Genomic DNA, 18,949 nt, shown 5'->3' on the forward strand with positions numbered 1-18,949 from the left:
CTGAATGTTTGTCATTGAGTATTCTGGTTCCCTGGCTGAGCTGGAAGCTAGGTGCCTATATGATTTATTTCTGGGCTAGAAACTTAGGGCTGGTCTACACTACAGCCTCCCTCCCGCCGGTATAAATGTCCTAATACACCGACATCCTAACTCCACCTCCACAAGAGGTGTAAGGCTTATGTAGGTTACTTACATCGGCTGTTGTCTGTTTTGTCACCTGCCATGAAATTGACAAGAAAGCTGAGCAGCTAGAGCCCAGCTATGCCCCTGCTCCCCTGGAGAGCTGGGCTTGCTCTCCAGGGGCGAGAAGCACCAGATGGGTTCCCCCCCACTTCCGGCGGGGAATGGAGAGGCGAGAAGCCCTGGGCGGCCTGCTGGGAGCCTGTGGGGCAGCTGGACTCCTGGCAGGGAGCTGACACCAGGCTATCTGCTCCCCACACTGCCCCTCTTAGGTCAGTGGAAGTGCTCCTGGTAAGGATGTGCACCACTGACCCAAGGAAGGTTGTGTGGATGTACCCCACTGGCAGAATTACTGTGGTGACTGTAAGTCGACCTAATATAGGTCGACTTACCTTTCTAGTGTAGACATACTCTTTGGCTCAAGTGCAACTAGGAAAGCTTCGCTTGCCAGGCAGGTGACATGCTGAGCTTAGTCTTGGCCAAGTGAGAGACTCTCCTTTTCTAACGCTGTTACTCCATAGAGAATGACAGGTGGGGCTGTGGCAGAGTTCTCTGCCCTCTTGCCTGGGTAAAGTCAGTCATTGGCTGTTTTAAGGGGAAGGACATGTACAATGAGTAACTTGCCGGCCCTCTATGCCACATGCAGGTGGGAAATGGCTTCCGGCAACTTGACTTAACTTTTTTTTTTAATAAGTGCTCAAATCCAGGAAACGTTACCATAGTTCATTTGAACATGCATCTTAGCTCTGTCCTTTGTGTGCGTTATAATGCAGTCTTTAATTAAATGATCAAATATTACTGCTTAAAAGCAATCTGTGACTTTTTCTACTGCCTTAAAGACACACTGCTTCTGAGGTAGTACAATCAAGGATTTAAAGACCATGGGAAAATTTTCAGTAGCTCCTAAGTCACTTAAGCACATTTGAACAATTGACCCTATATCAAAATAGATTCCTGCCAGAGGGGAGTATTTAATTTTGCATTGTCTTTTGCATTTCATTTCCTAGGTTTTCAGAGAGGTAAGAGATGTCAGTGGAATAAAGAGGACAGAAAAAGGGTGGGGGGGGAGGCATAGGCCTTCATGGCTTCTGTTCCACTTAAAAGTTCCTTTACCCAGTGCATTGAGACTTACCTCGTTATGGGATATTTACTTACTAGGTGAGAAGTGTCAAAGTTGGAGTTGGGTTTGAGTTATTTCCCTGGAAAAAGTATACTGCTATTTTTTACAAAAAGAAAAGGAGTACTTGTGGCACCTTAGAGACTAACCAATTTATTTGAGCATGAACTTTCATGAGCTACAGCTCACTTCATCGGATGCATACCGTGGAAACTGCAGAAGACATTATATACACAGAGACCATGAAACAATACCTCCTCCCACCCCACTCTCCTGCTGGTAATAGCTTATCTAAAGTGATCATCAAGTTGGGCCATTTCCAGCACAAATCCAGGTTTTCTCACCCTCCGCCCCCCCAACACAAACTCACTCTCCTGCTGGTAATAGCCCATCCAAAGTGACCACTCTCTTCACAATGTGTATGATAATCAAGGTGGCCATTTCCTGCACAAATCCAGGTTCTCTCACCCCCCTCCAAAAACCACACACACAGACTCACTCTCCTGCTGGTAATAGCTTATCCAAAGTGACCACTCTCCCTACAATGACAGGTTTCAGAGGAACAGCCGTGTTAGTCTGTATTCGCAAAAAGAAAAGGAGTACTTGTGGCACCTTAGAGACTAACCAATTTATTTGAACTGTGCATGGTAATCAAGGTGGGCCATTTCCAGCACAAATCCAGGCTTTCTCACCCCCCCCCGGGGAACACACACACACAAACTCACTCTCCTGCTGGCCAGCAGGAGAGTGAGTTTGTGTGTGTGTGTGTGTTCCCCCCGGAGGAGGGGGGGGTTAGAGAGCCTGGATTTGTGCTGGAAATGGCCCACCTTGATTACCATGCACATTGTAGGGAGAGTGGTCACTTTGGATGAGCTATTACCAGCAGGAGAGTGAGTTTGTGTGTGTATGGGGGTGGGGGGGTGAGAGAACCTGGATTTGTGCTGGAAATGGCCCAACTTGATTATCATACACATTGTAAGGAGAGTGATCATAGAATCATAGAATATCAGGGTTGGAAGGGACCCCTGAAGGTCATCTAGTCCAACCCCCTGCTCGAAGCAGGACCAATTCCCAGTTAAATCATCCCAGCCAGGGCTTTGTCAAGCCTGACCTTAAAAACCTCTAAGGAAGGAGATTCTACCACCTATCTAGGTAACGCATTCCAGTGTTTCACCACCCTCTTAGTGAAAAAGTTTTTCCTAATATCCAATCTAAACCTCCCCCACTGCAACTTGAGACCATTACTCCTCGTTCTGTCATCTGCTACCATTGAGAACAGTCTAGAGCCATCCTCTTTGGAACCCCCTTTCAGGTAGTTGAAAGCAGCTATCAAATCCCCCCTCATTCTTCTCTTCTGCAGGCTAAACAATCCCAGCTCCCTCAGCCTCTCCTCATAAGTCATGTGTTCTAGACCCCTAATCATTTTTGTTGCCCTTCGCTGGACTCTCTCCAATTTATCCACATCCTTCTTGTGGATCACTTTAGATAAGCTATTACCAGCAGGAGAGTGGGGTGGGAGGAGGTATTGTTTCATGGTCTCTGTGTATATAATGTCTTCTGCAGTTTCCACGGTATGCATCCGATGAAGTGAGCTGTAGCTCACAAAAGCTCATGCTCAAATAAATTGGTTAGTCTCTAAGGTGCCACAAGTCCTCCTTTTCTTTTTGCAAATACAGACTAACACGGCTGTTATTATGAAACCTGCTATTTTTTATCATCCTCTCATAACTCAGAAATAGCTGAATAGATTTTTGTTCACATTTTCCAAAAAATTCAGCCCTCAGGCAAATAAGAATGGAAAATTTCTGCCCAAAAGGGACCGTTTTCCCCAAAAAGTGGTAGTATAAATATTTAAAAACATGGTTATAAAGAGGAAACATTTTGCAACTGTGTGTTAGTACAGTTGACTCAAGCAATTGTACTAGAACTGGTATAATTCAGCATAGTAGCCAGAATCAGCCTTGAACGGGATTACAGGCTAGTGATTTACTGTGCAAGTCATAGTGGTCCTCTTAAATTCTCCTGACGTTAACATGCAGAAAGACATCTCCACTTTCTAACAGAAAATTTTTCTTTTGTTACAGCTTGCTATGGGGAAGCTGATGGAGCAGGGACCCGTATTAATTATCACTTTCCAGGTTCAACTTGTTATGGTGATTAAAAATCAGAAAGGAGAGGTGGTAGAAGGAGATCCGGTAAGTGACACTGTCAAGGCTGATTCCCCACTCTGGCACTTTGAGTGCAGAAGGTGGGGGCCTGTAAGGATTCTAACAATTAATACTGGCCACTCCAGGCTTGTATTAAACTCCTAAGGTTACAGCTTTTCTCTGACCTTGGATGGGTAAATGCTGCCATCACCCAACAGCAAAAACCCCTTTGAGAACCCAGGAAGGCACCCTTGGGAATTCCTTCCTCTGGGATACCCTCAAGCGCCCCCCCCCCCCCCACACACGGAAATCAGCTGTTGCCACCAGCTAAACAACCTGCTCAAACCTCTTAGGACACACAAATCCAATTCTGTTCTTAAAAAAGGTAAATTGTATTAAAACAAAAAGAAAGAAAATACATCTGGAAACTCAGGCTATTGCTAGATTTAAAAAGAGCAAATACAAGAATTAAGCATCAGGAATAGTTCCTAAGGTCCAGCTTAAAGGTTACAAGCAAAACAAAAGCACCTGGGGTTGGCACAGAGGCGTCCCCAAGCCATAAAGAAATAAAAGGAGATAAACCTGATCGCGTCTTCCGAGACATTCATTTCCTGATCTTCTTACATATCTGGGATTTCAAATGAGTAGTTTCTAGGTATGATACCGATGATTTTTCATACCTGGCCCCAAGCTTTTTACAGCATAGTTTCAGTCCTGTCTCTGCTTCTCTCTGAGAACAACCACAGACAGACAAAAGGGGAGTCTTGTTTCAATTTTAAAAAGTTCTAGCCTTCCCATTGGCTCTTTTGGTCAGGTGCCCACTTACTTCCTTTTACCTATGCATCGCAGTGACACTTTTTAGCCCTTTACAGGTAAAGCCAGTTGAGAAGAGCTACTAAGAGGGATTTTATAGCTAACTGGCTGGCTGGGTCCATAAAAGGAAGCTACCCTTCCCCCCCCACACCTTTCATTTATCACAGATGCCCTGTACTGTGTGTGAAAAATGAAGTGCTTTGCAGTCAGTTCTAGTGAGATTGTGTACATTCACTTTTAATCCCATCATCACTGTGTAACACACACATCTGCCATGGAGCCTGGCTAATGTGCATTTAACTAATCCATACTCTCCGTAATTCACCCCCACAAATACATGCCCTCTCTGCTTCTGAGCAGGGATGAAATAGTGCTCTAGCAAGAGGTCTGACATTATGGAACCCTCATTACTTCAATGTTTGCTAAAACATCACTAATTAAAACTAAGCTTGTCAAATAAATGAACAAGTACATTTTGTGATGGAGAACTGGGCTTTCCTTAGGATGATCATTTACTAATAGATGAAGTTTAGTGCTTCACAGCGGGTCTCCAAATCACCAGTGTGAAGTAACAAGGTCCTGCACTCAAAGCACACATGAAAACTTTGCCCTGTAAGCATGTCCAAACTTCTTGTGTATCCCAGAACTCAGATGCTTTCACTGCTGTTAACAGAGATCTAGAAAATGGAGCAATTGATTTAAAAAAAAATCCACCAACAGAAAAAACTGGAGGGGAGTACTTGGAAAAACAAGATATCTGATGGTAGGAACCTTAGCAGCCCTCTTAAAAAGTGCTCAGAATGTGGAAGGTGTAGTGAGCTGGTGTACTCAAATGGGATTTGAGTCTTTATAGTGGGAAATGGTGATTGGGTTCAGTAAATTACACTTCAATCCCAGGTGAAATCATAGAACCAAATCATGAAATAGCAGAGCATCCAGATGCATCTAGCACAGTGGGTCCCTGCCCCTGGGCACACCTGCTCCCTTCCTGTGCCTGGCCTGGCTCAGCCACTCAGAGCTCTGTCCTTGTCAGATGCAGGGGGTGGCAGGTACACTGCCTGAGATCGATGTGCTGGTGCATTTGAAATGACAAGGGATCCTGGGCAGCAGTTGAGAGAAGCAAAGGGTGGGATTAGGGGTTAGAGAAGGTTGTGAAACCTGGGGAGATGAGTTCCATGGTCAGCACACTGCCTGGAGGATTACACAGCATCACTCACAGCTTGCAGCTTGATTCTATTACTTTAAAGTCTAATGACAGACCTGCTAGACAAAGGGAATTTAGTGGGTGGAAAGTTCCAGCAGTGGCTCAAGCCAAATTGGAAATAAGCAGGGCTGTTACTATCTGTCCAGGATTCAGCGCAGAGAGGAACAGCGGCTGCTACCTTTACAGATCTCCCTACTTGGGACTGTCATCTTGCTGTGGGGTTTGAACAATCAATCTCACTTTACCATCACATACATTCTGTCACTTCATGGCTCAAATGTAGGACCTTTCTGAGCAAAAAAAAAAAAAAAAATGATAATTTCACATGTTAAAAACCTTTTGGGAAAAACAACAGGGATAGAAGTAAAAACAGTAACCTCCCTCCACTCCCATCCCACGTTAGGGTCAGCCTTACGCAACATGCCTCAGTTAATCAGCTAATCATTTCTTAATGTGGCTGCTTTACATAGATACCAGAACTTCATACGCTTGGTCTGTTCTTCATGCACTTGTCTTTTGTGTGCACCTGGGTTGTCTTGGATCAGCTGTTTCTGATGTTTCTGGACTGCATGGAAGTGTCTGGTAGGGGAATTTCATGTGACCCTTCATGAGAGAGAAACCATAAGGAAAGAGTAACTATGGATAATAACGGCAGCTGGTTGGGGCCCTGTAGGGCCATCTGAAAGGAGCAGTGAAAGCCCATTGCTTAAGTAGGAGAATGGTGCCTGGCTAGGAGGTGCTGTGAGCACCTGGGAGGAGGGAGAGATGAAAAGGGAGCAGCAGCTGTTCTGACTGCTGCGCCACACACGTGCTCTCAGCTACCTGTGGTGGGAGCTCCATACTGCAGCTGTAAGTAATATCTAGCTCTCACCATTTGGTCTCGAAGCGCTTTGCAAAGGATGTCAGTATCATTATTCCCATTTTTAAGATGTGGGAAACTGAGGCACCGAGGAGGGGGAACGACAAATCGGGGCACAGTAGGACCTTCATTTCCAAGTTGGGCTGTTCCCTGTTTTTATATTTAATTTGTTTATTTTTATGTTTTGAATGCATGCTTTCTTGCCTTTCTCCGTCCTTGACGAGAGGGACCTCTGGATGTGAGGAGCCCAGAAGTACTGGACACTTGGGCAGAAATTAGCAAAATGGAATTGAAATGGGAGAAATGAAAATCAATAAATTGCAAGAGGGGTGGAGAATAATCTCAAACCCAGGGAGTTTAGGTTCTGGATCCACTGTAATTGTACTAAGGTTCTGGCTCAAACCAGGTAAACTGTTCTCCTCGCCTCATGCTAGACGCTGCACATGGCACAGTCCTGTGTTGGGACCTCTGAAAGCTACTCTGGGGATGCCTGACTGACCATGCCCTGTCCTGGAATCTGTGTGTGAATCACTTCTTGCAGTGGTTTCATTTGTCCGTGTAAACTCTAGAAAGTGTCACTGTCATTCACTTAAGCACCGTCGTGCGGATATGTTCTGTCAGGCTCGTTTTGGGAGTTAATGACACATGGGTTTAAGAGCTTGTGAAATTTTCTGAAAATCCCTGGGGGCTGAGTGGCAGGCTCTCCAGACGGCTCTCGCTGTGCCTGGGCAATGTTTAAGTAGTTTAATGATGTGGAATAGGTGACGCTGCAAGGAGCCTGGAGCTGGGCAGTTTCCAGGAGCCTTCCATTAAAATTAATACGTGTTTAATAAATAATGGCTTTTCTCAGCCATTCTCCTGAGCCCAGACTGTAGGTTTACAGAAAAAAGGACTAATTTTAATGATGGGCCCATCTGGCCTGATTTGCAGCCTGTCATATTGACTGCAGGGAGAAGAGAGGTCTATTTAGTGATTTCTCACATGAAATTAGCCCATTGGTAAAAGATGGGTATGGATGGGATAATTATTAAAGGGGATATCAATGTCTGGTTCCTTGAGAACAGCAATACATCAGGGGGATACATTAAAATGCTGTAAAGGAAACGAAACTTTAGTTTTAATCCAGTGTCAGCTGCAGGCTGGCTGCGAGCTATGATTCAGTTTTACTGTTGCGCTTCTCCTGCAGCGCCTTGGAGTCAAGAGCAAATGACCTCCTAGGTAACAGGGAGCCTCGCGTTGTAAACTCGCTAAATAGAAATCACGTGCTGGTTCCTGCTGCAGCATTGCCTGTTTGCGCTCACCCACTGCAGCGCTGCAGACTCACCCTCAGTGGGATGCGTAGGAGGTCTGAGAAGATATGAAATGATTATGCTAGTTGCTCTAGCAAATACACCACTTTAAAAAGAGAGCAGGGGACAGATGCCTGTAGAGTTTTGCACAGTTGATCTGGGGAAATAGGCCTTTAACCATCCAGCAAAGCATTCTTGAAAGGTCCAAGGAATCCTCTTTAAAATTAATCCTGAGAGGTTGTGGTACAGGATGCTAATCCTGTCACAGCATCCCATGGGAATAAGGGACAAATTTTAATCTTAAATGCATAACTACAGTTTAGAAATTCACTTCTGGGAGTCCACAGATGTTTGCAGTCCCAGTTTCTTTGAATATATGCAGCAACATCCACTGCATATCCAAGTTTAGGATGTAGCTCTATTAATAAAAATGTAAAATCAGTCACCCAGAACTCCCACAGTGCAGGTAACAGGTTGTTTTCTTTGTTCCGTGATGTCTCATTCCCCAGTAAGAGAGCCATCTTCCCTGTGTTTTGATGTCACAGGATCCCTGTAGTTGTCTGCCACACTTCCAATAAAACAACCTATTTTTCAGGAGCCTAAACCTTTCCAGATCACAGCTTTGGTGCCAATTTTCTCCTTTCTTAGTTTGCCTCTTTCATTACAGAATGTAATGAAATGGAGTTTGACCGTCACAAATAGGTAGAAAATGCAAATTAAGGTTTCAGTGGCAATTAACTCAGCCCCATTACCCATCTTACATGTTTATACACTTAACAGCATAGATTTCTTCAGGAAAATACTACAGTAGAACTTCAGAGTCATGAACACCAGAGTTACGAACTGACCAGTCAACCACACACCTCATTTGGAACCGGAAGTATGCAATCAGACATCAGCAGAGACTAAAACCCCCCCCCCCCAAAAATACAGTATAGTACGGAGTTAAATGTAAACTGCAAACAAAATAAAAGGGAAGCAGCATTTTTCTTCTGCATAGTAAAGTTTCAAAGCTGTATTAAGTCAATGTTCGATTGTAAACTTTTGAAAGAACCATAACGTTTTCTTCAGAATTATGAGTGTTTCAGAGTTACAAACAACCTCCATTCCCGAGGTGTTCATAACTCTGCAGTTCTACTGTATACGTATTGACCCAGGATAACAGGACTAGAGTGAGTACTACATGTGTGCAGGGCTTTGACCTGGATGGAAATGTAATGGTTGCATTTCCTGCAGTTTTGTGACTTTTCATCGTGCAGGTTAAAGTTTTATTAAGAGGTTTTTGTATTGTATTTCCTCAGTTACTAAAGAGAGAAGGAAGGGCAAGGGAGACGTGGGGAAAAGATAAAAGGCTAAAAAATGACAGAAGAGCAGGGCAAACATGCTTCCAAATGGGCACCAGCCAGCCCAAGGGTGTTGGAGATTGTGTACTTAGGTGTTTGCATGCACACAAGTCCATATTCAAATACTCTCAGCTTTATGAAATCAGAGGTACTAACTGCAGGAGATTCCATGTAGAGTTCAGCTGCTCCTCGGTTATCTGTGTTAAACTGGTTGTCAGAACAGGCAAATGTGTGTGTGTTCTTGTTGCCGTATAACTCAAATGGCTACCTGGCCCAAATTTTCAAGCATCATAACCTTTTGGGGCAAAAGCTAAGTAGGGAAAATTCAGCCCAAAAGGTTAAGTTTTTGAAACACTGCGCAAGAGAAAGTGAGCTTATGATATATGGCATTTTGGTAACCTTAACTAAAGTAGATAAAAAAAGAAAAAAGATAAAAACAAAATGAGTGTAGGACTTATATAGCAGCGATGTTGTTCTGTGTGTGTAGGGGGGACTCCTAGCTTGGCAGTGGTGCCGTGTTCTCTGTGAGGGGTTGGGTGATTCGTAGCCCACAGCGGTGCCGTGTTCTCTGTGAGGGGTTGGGTGATTCGTAGCCCACAGCGGTGCTGTGTTCTCTGTGAGAAGGGGAGGGGAGTGACTTGTAGCCCACAGTGGTGCTGTGTTCTCTGCAGTGTGTAGTTTCAATTCTAACAAGTGAATTTTTGTTTCAGGACAAAGTTCTGCGGATGCTGTATGTGTGGGCGCTCTGCAGAGACCAGGATGAACTCAACCCGTATGCTGCCTGGAGGTTATTGGACATTTCTGCTTCAAGCACTGAGCAGATCCTCTAAGAATGCCATCCAAGAGCTTCCTCTACCTCTCACTTGCACCAGTGCCATGTCTGAACTTGTACCAACCTACAGTGTAAGGAGGGAGCTGTGGGGAACAGTCTGTGTTGGTTCCTTTTCAGAAGAGGCAGCTATTGGGTGTGCCATCACTTCAGCAGTCCCTGATGTGACCTGCCTGGGACCAACATGGCTGCCCTGGGCACGGCGCTAGCTTTACACTGTAAGAATGTGCAGTAGATTTAAGTGTGACTGATTTAAGACACTAGCAGCTGCTGTCGGTTCCTTTTTAAATCTTAGCTGGAGGAGGCTGGCCTCTTTCCTCCCCATGTTCCCTCGTGCTTCCTGACATGGACCCAGGTGGGTACTGGGCAGTAGCAAAGTGATGTGTATTGTTTGCAATGTCAGCATCTATAGTAACCCAAAAGTAGCCTCTCCAGGTCCCTGAAAGGCTCTCAAAGTTCTTTCAGGACATGCCAGTGTCAGCTGCTCTCTTACTAGGTTGCACCAATAAGCCTTCTGTTGATACAGTGTCGTGCACTTTACCAAACCAAATGCAACCATGCCTCCACACATGCACCTTCCGCAGAGTCCTGCGGGGCCATATCAACACAGGGCCAGGCAGGCTTGCAGACTTGGCTGTAGCAGTGAGGCGTGCTCCCAGCGGTGTTACACACAGCTCTCTTCTGATGCAGGTGGGACTCACTGCTTAGAGAGTCTTTGTGTTTGAATCTCCCCAGATCCAGGGGTAGTCACATGAGCTGTACTTGCCTGGGCAGAGTGCCAGTGGTGACTGAGAAAGGGGCAGAGCTGGAGAATACTGACCAGGGACAAGAGAGTTGGCATTATCTGCTGTAGATGCAACAGAGAGAGCAAATAAGGTGCAAAACCAACTTGGGACATAGCACCCCCACCACCACACCCAGTTATTTATTGCTAAGACTGAGTGCAGAGGGTATGATTCACTTACCTACTCTATATAAATTGAAGGGTACAATCTCCTGCCGCAGGTGGAGGTGCACACCTGGCCTCTCACTGGGACCTGTGTGATGACTGCAGAGCTTGGAGGAGAATCCAAACTGGTGCTGGGTAAATGGAGGTTTAGCTGAGATGTTCTCGTGTTCATAGATTCTTCTGCTGCCTCCTTCAATAGAGTGAAGATTCTTGTAAGGGTGTGACTTATTTGGGTAGAGGATAACTTACCCAATAAGGGATTCAAAGGAATGTTGAGTCTGGGTTTTTCTGATTCTCCATGCGCACAAAGCAGAAGAGCTGTTTTTTGCTTTGTAATTAAAGAAAATCATTCTGCCTGTTCCTCCTCCTCTCCCCCCTCCACCCCCCGGTGAGCATCCAGAGCAGTTCTTTTGGTGAATCTAAATGGAATCAAATGTCTAGCCCAGGCGTCATTATCATTCCTGTAGCAGCTGTTACAGACAGTCTGATGTATGCGGCAAGTTCAACAGCACCCATTATCTTGCACAACTCTGCCATACCGGAGTCTCCCACTCCCAGGACTGGGGAAACGCGTGTGCTTTACTGGCCATGGATGTGCTCTCAGTCCAGCCGGTTCCACCCCGGTGCTCTTACCAGTGGAGTCATTTGAGTTTTTTTTAAATTGTCTTGAATTTATGTATCGGTGCCTAATATCTGAACAAATTAATTTCATACTGCAGAACACAGTAATGGGCCAGGTGAGTCCCTCTGTCTGACCAGCTCCAGCAGTGAGAGGGCAGCTGGTGGGCTTAGGTCTTGTTCAGTGTTTGAGGAAGAAGGTGGTGCTGTGAAAGATCACTTTCATCAGCAAACTGATGGGAACTCACTCACATCTCAGCCACGGGGCTGGGCCCTGCGTGGAAACGCTGCTTTATGTCACTGCTGGGAGTGCAGAGGTGAGGCGGACGTTGTCTTTTAGCACTGGCACAGCTGTGCGAACAGCTCAGAGAAATCTGATTGCCTGGTTCATGCACAAATTCTGGGCCTGAACCCCCCCAAAATCAGAATCAGCTTCCCCCACTTCCTTGTTGGAGGGTGATCAGTAATCTGCCAGGGGACCCTAGCAATCTGCTCTGCACGGGGCCTGGGTTTTAATCGCCTGTAAAGCAGAGGATTTGCCCTCATTGCCATGTGACAACAGCATACCTGAGTGTTTGTTCTGGACGTGGTGCTGTGCTCTTCCAGTGACACAGACATAGCACATGCTTTAGTCAGCCAATCACGGCTTGAATTTACAGTACCAAACCTGAGGACCTGGCGTAGTCTGTAACCAATCTAGAGAATTAAAACTACCCAGCCCTGAATTACATAGCTGCCTGAGGTGAGCACTGTCTGCCTGGGGATTTGGCTGTTGGGAAAAGACTGAATTCCCTTGAGAAATGTTGCACGTTCCTTGCTCGGCTTGACCCATGAGCCTCTCCCTTGACGTAACCAGCATGGGTGGAGAGCAAGCCTATGGCTGCCTGCCGGGGGCTTGCACAGAAGGCTGGACCCTAACTCCATCACCATTACTCAGTGCCTCAGCCAGCGTAACAGGGACGCTGCGAAGGGAACCCATTTGTCCTGAGTACTGGGCTTCTGTGTTAATTGAGGGAAAACCCCTGCCTCACAGGCCAACGCTGGCGCACACTGGATGCTGCTCTTGTGGGCTCACAAGCTCCTGTTCTGCAGTCTTTCTGGGGGTTGTTTAAAGCCACTCGGAGAAGCACCTTCCCATGGGAGCCAGGCTCCCAGTCTCCCCTACTGAGCGGCTGCCTGCACGTTCTTGCTCTCCCATGTCTTGCAGTGTGCTCATCTCTAGGCAAGTAGTTCCCAAAATAAAACCAGACAACCCCCAAGTAAGCCCCTAATGTGAGAAACACCATGGGCCCATCCTGGCTGTGCTCTAACGCGGGCTTCGCTAGGCTGCGGGGAGGCAGCAGCTCTGCAGGGTGGCCGGGGCCATTATCAGGCCTCAGGAGGTTGGGTGCTCTCAGCACTTTGGGACCAAAACCGTCTTGGGCTCTGAAGATCAAGGCCAAAGTCTTGAGCTGCCACCGGCATGCTGCTCTATGCCCTCCCTTGAATCAACAGCAGGACCAAAGCATTTGGTCCTGGACAATGACTGTTCACGGGGGGTATGTCCATACAGCAACCAGACATGAGCTGACGTGGGCTCGCGGAGCTCCGGGTACAGGGCTGTTTCATCACTGTGTAGACTGCCCAGCTCAAGCTCTAGGACCCTCCCACCCCGCAGGGTCCTAGAGCCTGGGCTACAGCCCAAGCAGGGCAGTCGGCACAGAGTGAAAGAGCCCTGCAGCCCAAGTCAGCTGGTGTCTCTTTGCCATGTAGACATGGCTGGGGCCCTGCTCTGGCTCAGGGCAAACCGGCTCAGGGCAAACCAGCCCAGGCAGCTAGGAGATGACTGTGCGCTTTCTTACTGGGAAGAAAATGTCAGTAAAACATCTCAGAATTCTCCAGATGAATCAAATGCTGAAGCAATTCCCTGGCTGCATTTTGTTCCGTTCGTTCTCTTTAATATTGGGGGGGGACGACAGGGCATTCACACAGGCAGTCACTCCGTGCTTTGTTTCCCTACAACCACCTTTGTGCTTTTTTCCTGTGCTACCCCTTTACGAGTGTAAAAATCCCTACAGTCCTGAGCCAGCTGCCTTCATCAAATCAGAGAAATGTCATGCTGGGAAGGGAGCTCGAGAGGTCTTCAAATCTAGCCCCGAAGCAGGACCAAGTAACCCTAGACCATCCCTGGCAGGTGTTTGTCCAACCTGCTTTCAAAAACCTCCGGTAACGGGGATTCCACAAGCTCCCTGGGAAGCAGACTCTGGAGTTTAACTGCCCTGAGAGTTTTTCCCTAATATCTCACCGAAATCTCCCTTGCTGCGATTAAGCCCCTTCTTGTCCTACCATCAGAGGATGTGAAAGAATGACTACCTGCCATCAAAACAGCCCTTAACGTATTTGTAAACTGTTACCAAGTTGTCCTTCAGTCGTCTTTTCTCAAGACTAAACATGCCCAGGTTTGTAACCTTTTCTCATAGCTCAGGTTTCCTAAACCTTTTATCATTTTTCTTGCTCTCCTCTGGACTCTCTTCAATTTGTTCACATCTCTTCTAACATGAGGCATCCAGAACTGGACACAGTACTACAGCTGAGGCCTCACCAGGGCCAAGTACAGCTGTACAAATACCTCCTGCATCTTACATACGACACTCCTGTTAACGCCCCCGAGAATATTAGCTTTTCTCCCAACTACACTGGATTCAGATCTCTCCTTAAAGCTCTACTCTGCCATGGTGCCTATGGACCACGCCAGCGGCTGGGGCGCTGTGACCAGGGCATCTCATAATCGTTTCACTGTTAGCCTGTGTTTCCCGCCTCTGTCTTACAGACATCTACTGTGTCTCATCTTAGAAGGGAAATCTCTGAGGGCAGGGACTGCCTTGGGTATGGGTGTGTACAGTGCCTAGCACCCTGGGGTCCTGATCGCTGCTGCAGCTCACTAGCTACTCTCCCAATAAGTGACAGAGGACTTGTCTACACTTGAAACACTGCAGCAGTGCGGCTGTAGTGATCTCGTGAAGACGTTACCTGCACCGTTGGGAGGGGTTCTCCTGTCACTGTCGGTGCTCCACCTCCCCGAGAGGCAGTAGCTAGATTGACAGGAGAATTCTCCTTGGCGCGGGCAGTTAGGTTGGTTTAACTCTGCCACTCAGGGCTGTGAATTTTTCAGACCCCTTAGACCTAGTTATATCAGCCTAATTTCCTAGTGGAGGCGAGAGCCAGGCCCAGGACTCTGCATTAACGGCAAAGTGCAGCCTGGTAATGTTAAATTAACAGTAAACATCCCTCTAAGCTGGGCTAGAGCATTTACGGAGCGGGGCTGCCATGGAGTAGGAAGAGAAAATGGAGGGTTAGAGTGTAAACTCCAGGAAGCGGAGGCAGAGCTTAAATCTGGAACCTGGAAAGAGGCACTGAACGGTTCGACATGAAATGATAAAAGCCAATAGGAGCCCTTAGCTGAGTTACTAGAGTTAGAGAGAGGACAACGGGGGAGAGGATCTGTAGAATACAGCTCTGTGTAATATGTCCCAATAGCCCCTGTCTGCTGGGAAAACAACACAGCCCTCTGTGCATGGATCTTGTCTTCAGGGTAGCAGAGAGGGACCGGAGGAGCTAGCTTTGGGACGCAATGAGGGATGGGACTGACACAATACAAGAGGCGGAGGCAATTATCCAGCTAAGCCGATGATCAAGCCACTGTGTCTTGCTGAGAGTTTATCTGAGGAGCATTCTGATCCTTTTCTTCATGAAGTGTGAGTTCTTAGGCAATTTAACCAATCAAGAAATTCTGCATTAAATATGTACCTTAAAACTCTGGTGGGTTGGTCCTGGATATCCGACATTGGTGAGGCCTCATCTGGAGTACTGTGTCCAGTTTTAGTCCCCGCACTACAAGAAGGATGTGGATAAATTGGAGAGAGTCCAGCGAAGGGCAACAAAAATGATTAGGGGACTGGAACACATGACTTATGAGGAGAGGCTGAGGGAACTGAGATTGTTTAGTCTGTGGAAGAGAAGAATGAGGGGGGATTTGATAGCTGCTTTCAACTACCTGAGAGGTGGTTCCAAAGAGGATGGTTCTAGACTAGTCTCAGTGGTAGATGAGGACAGGACAAGGAGTAATGGTCTCAAGTTGCAGTGGGGGAGGTTTAGGTTGGATATTAGGAAAAACTTTTTCACTAGGAGGGTGGTGAAACACTGGAATGCGTTACCTAGGGAGGTGGTAGAATCTCCTTCCTTAGAGGTTTTTCAGGTCAGGCTTGACAGAGCTCTGGCTGGGATGATTTAGTTGGGGATTGGTCCTGCTTTGAGCAGGGGATTGGACTAGATGACCTCCTGAGGTCCCTCCCAAACCTGATATTCTACGATTCTATGATTCTATGATCCCTGCCTGGCTTTTCTGCAACAGTTAGCCCTGGTGCCCAGCGGGGGCCTGCTCTCGCTGCTGCCGAGTTATGCAGGAATCGGTTGGAAGCATAGTCGAGCTGCGGGTTATAGTTAAAGAGAACATGGTTGGGGGAGGAAATGCTCCACTCCATAGCACAGGGACACCCAGCTTCAGAAAAGGGTGGAAGGAAGTCACTGGCCCTAGAGTACATAGGCCTGACTGAGTGGCTCAGACCATGCGTCCACCTAGTACCGCTGGGGCCCTTGAATAGTTCTGCCATAAAAACAATGAAAATAATATTTGACATACCAGCTGCAATTTCCTGCCTTTTACAACATTTTAACTAAAACCTGCAAAACTAATGAATGTTGACTTGTTTACAGCCCCTGCCCTTCCCATGGGCTGGTCTCTTGGTGCTGCCTGTCTGCAGCAGGCAGCCAGAGAGCCCCAAGCCTCTGCACTGAATATCCTGTAGTAGAAATGTCCTGTGCTCCTCTAGCTGGGCACACCCCTCTCAGTGTGAAGCTCGGTCCGTCCGCATTAAGTGCTCTGTGACTCTGGTACTGCTGCAGCTTCTTGATAGTTGTTCCAAAATCTTTGCAAAACGTTTTCATGCCCCTAATCAAGGCGCTAAAGGAGCACTCAAGGAAAACAAGGCTGGAGTGGAGAAGGTAAATGAATTATTTCCATTGGTGTTCACTGCAGAGGATGAAGGGAGATTCTTACACCTGAGACATACTTTTTAGGTGACAAGTCTGAGGAACTGTCCCAGATTGAAGTGTTGACAGAGGAGGTTTTGGAGCAAACTGACAAATGAAACAGTGATAAATCACCAGGACCAGATGGTGTCACTCAAGAGCTCTAAAGGAACTCAAATGTGAAATTGCAGAGCTACTAACTGTGGTATGTAACATATCACCTTAAATCAGCCTCTAGACCAGAGGACTGGAAGGTAGCCGATGTAACACCAATTTTTTAAAAAGACTCCGCAGATTATCTTGGCAATTACTGGCCTAACTTCAGTACCGGGCAAATTGATTGACACTATAATAAAGAACAGAATTATCAGACACATAGATGAATCTGATATGTTGGGGAAGAATCAAGATGGCTTTTGTAAAGGGAAATCATGCCTCACCAATCTACTAGAATTCTTTGATGGGGTCAACAAACATGTGGACAAGGGGGATCCAGTGAATATAGTGCACTTGGACTTTCAGAAAGCCTTTGACAAGGTCCCTCACCAAAGGCTCTTAAGCGAAGTAAGCTGTCATGGGATAAAAGGGAAGGTCCTCTCATGGATCGGTAACTGGTTAAAAGATATAAACAAAGGGTAGGAATAAAGAGTTTTCAGAATGGAAAGCAGTAAACAGCAGGGTCCCCCAAGGATCTGTACTGGAACTAGTACTATTCAACATATTCATAAATAGGACCCGATAAAATTCATGACTGTGAAAAACACAGCACGGACCATGAAATCAGACCTCCCCCGTGAAATCTAGCTATTGGAGGAGAGGGGCAGTGTAAATGATGGGGTCTGAATTAGCTGTTACCACTCAAGAAAGATCTTGAAGTCATCATGGATAGTTCTCTGAAAACATCCACTGAATGTGCATCAGCAAGCAAATAAAACTAAGAGAATGTTAGGATTCAGAGTAACAGCCGTGTTAGTCTGTATTCGCAAAAAGAAAAGGAGTACTTGTGGCACCTTAGAGACTAACCAATTTATTTGAGCATGAGCTTTCGTGAGCTACAGCTCACTTCATCGGATGCATACCGTGGAAACTGCAGCAGACTTTATATACACACAGAGAATATGAAACAATACCTCCTCCCACCCCACTGTCCTGCTGGTAATAGCTTACCTAAAGTGATCAACAGGTGGGCCATTTCCAGCACAAATCCAGGGATTTGTGCTGGAAATGGCCCACCTGATGATCACTTTAGATAAGCTATTACCAGCAGGACAGTGGGGTGGGAGGAGGTATTTTTTCATATTCTCTGTGTATAAATAAAGTCTGCTGCAGTTTCCACGGCATGCATCCGATGAAGTGAGCTGTAGCTCACGAAAGCTCATGCTCAAATAAATTGGTTAGTCTCTAAGGTGCCACAAGTACTCCTTTTCTTTTTAAGAGAATGTTAGGAACCATTAGGAAATAAGACAGAAAATATCATAATGACTCTATATAAATCTATGGTATGCCCACCAATGTTCCCTCTAATTTTTGACAGGCCGTGTGTGCAAAAAATTTCTTCTGTGCAAATTTTTGAAGCAGAGTTCAAATTTGTGCACCATGAGGCAAATGCACCCAAGCGAGTAAAATGCTTACACATTTAAAAAGTTTTAATTTGCAATTTGTGATAATAGTTTTACACCATGTTATTTTATAAATGTCATTTTTAAATACTTAGAAAAAGGAAATTTAACCTCCTTTCCTTTTCTCCCCCTTGCCAGCTAGTAGAATCTGGCTGTGTTGATAGATGGCGGGCGAACAATGTCAAAAGTTGCCCGTAAATGATATTTTGGCCTGGCTCCGATGTATCATTTTTTGCGTGCGTGGGGTTTCGCTATGCGCGCGGGGTTTCAGATCTGTCTGCGTGCGCACAGCTTAGAGGGACCAGTGATGCCCACACCATGAATACTCCATGCGGTTGTTTACCCTGTCTCAAAACAGACATATTAGAATTGGAAAAAAGTAAAGAGAAGAGCAACAAAAATGATGAGGGGGATGGAACAGCTTCCATATGAGGAGAGATTTAAAAGATTGGGACTGGTCATCTTGGAAAAGAGACGATTAAAGGGGCATATGATAGAGGTCTATAAAATCATGCCCTTGGGATGATGCACAGCCCTCTGTCTGCTGGATTAGACTGACAGGTTATGCGACCAGTCACAACCTCAGAGTGGGGGCACCTCATGTAGCAGCAGGGGGGAGTAGTTTGTTTCACTCACATTAGTGGCTGAGGTCTCCGTTCAGAATGCCAGGGCTGCAGCCAGACGTCAGAGGGGGACGGCAGTGCCCACACGGCATTACGCGACATTCCCAGGATGCTCCAATGCCATTGCCCTAAGGAGCTGAATCTTCCAGAGCTCGTCTCCAGCCCATCGCAGGGTATGTCCTTGGGCCAGGTCTGCTCTGGATTCCCGCAGAGGTTTTGCTTCCTTTGGTGCTGGACACTGCTCAGGAGCGAGGGCAGCAGAGACGCTGCTTTCTCAGGGCCACAGATCCAA

The 18,949-nt window shown here is 46.5% G+C and overlaps 1 protein-coding gene across 1 annotated transcript in view; it reads left to right on the forward strand.

Annotated features, from left to right (window-relative positions):
* Window positions 1-11,086, forward strand: part of TIMM44 (translocase of inner mitochondrial membrane 44) — a 57,451-nt gene extending 46,365 nt beyond the window's left edge. The window contains exons 12-13 of the mRNA XM_075123134.1: window positions 3,382-3,492; window positions 9,663-11,086. Coding sequence (XP_074979235.1) covers window positions 3,382-3,492; window positions 9,663-9,782 — 231 coding nt within the window. The 3' untranslated portion in view covers window positions 9,783-11,086. The remainder of the gene's footprint in view (window positions 1-3,381; window positions 3,493-9,662) is intronic.
* Window positions 11,087-18,949: the final 7,863 nt, after the last annotated feature.

The sequence above is a fragment of the Caretta caretta genome, chromosome 25 (genome assembly GCF_965140235.1).
Source record: "Caretta caretta isolate rCarCar2 chromosome 25, rCarCar1.hap1, whole genome shotgun sequence".
In the NCBI taxonomy this organism is placed as follows: Eukaryota; Metazoa; Chordata; order Testudines; family Cheloniidae; genus Caretta; species Caretta caretta.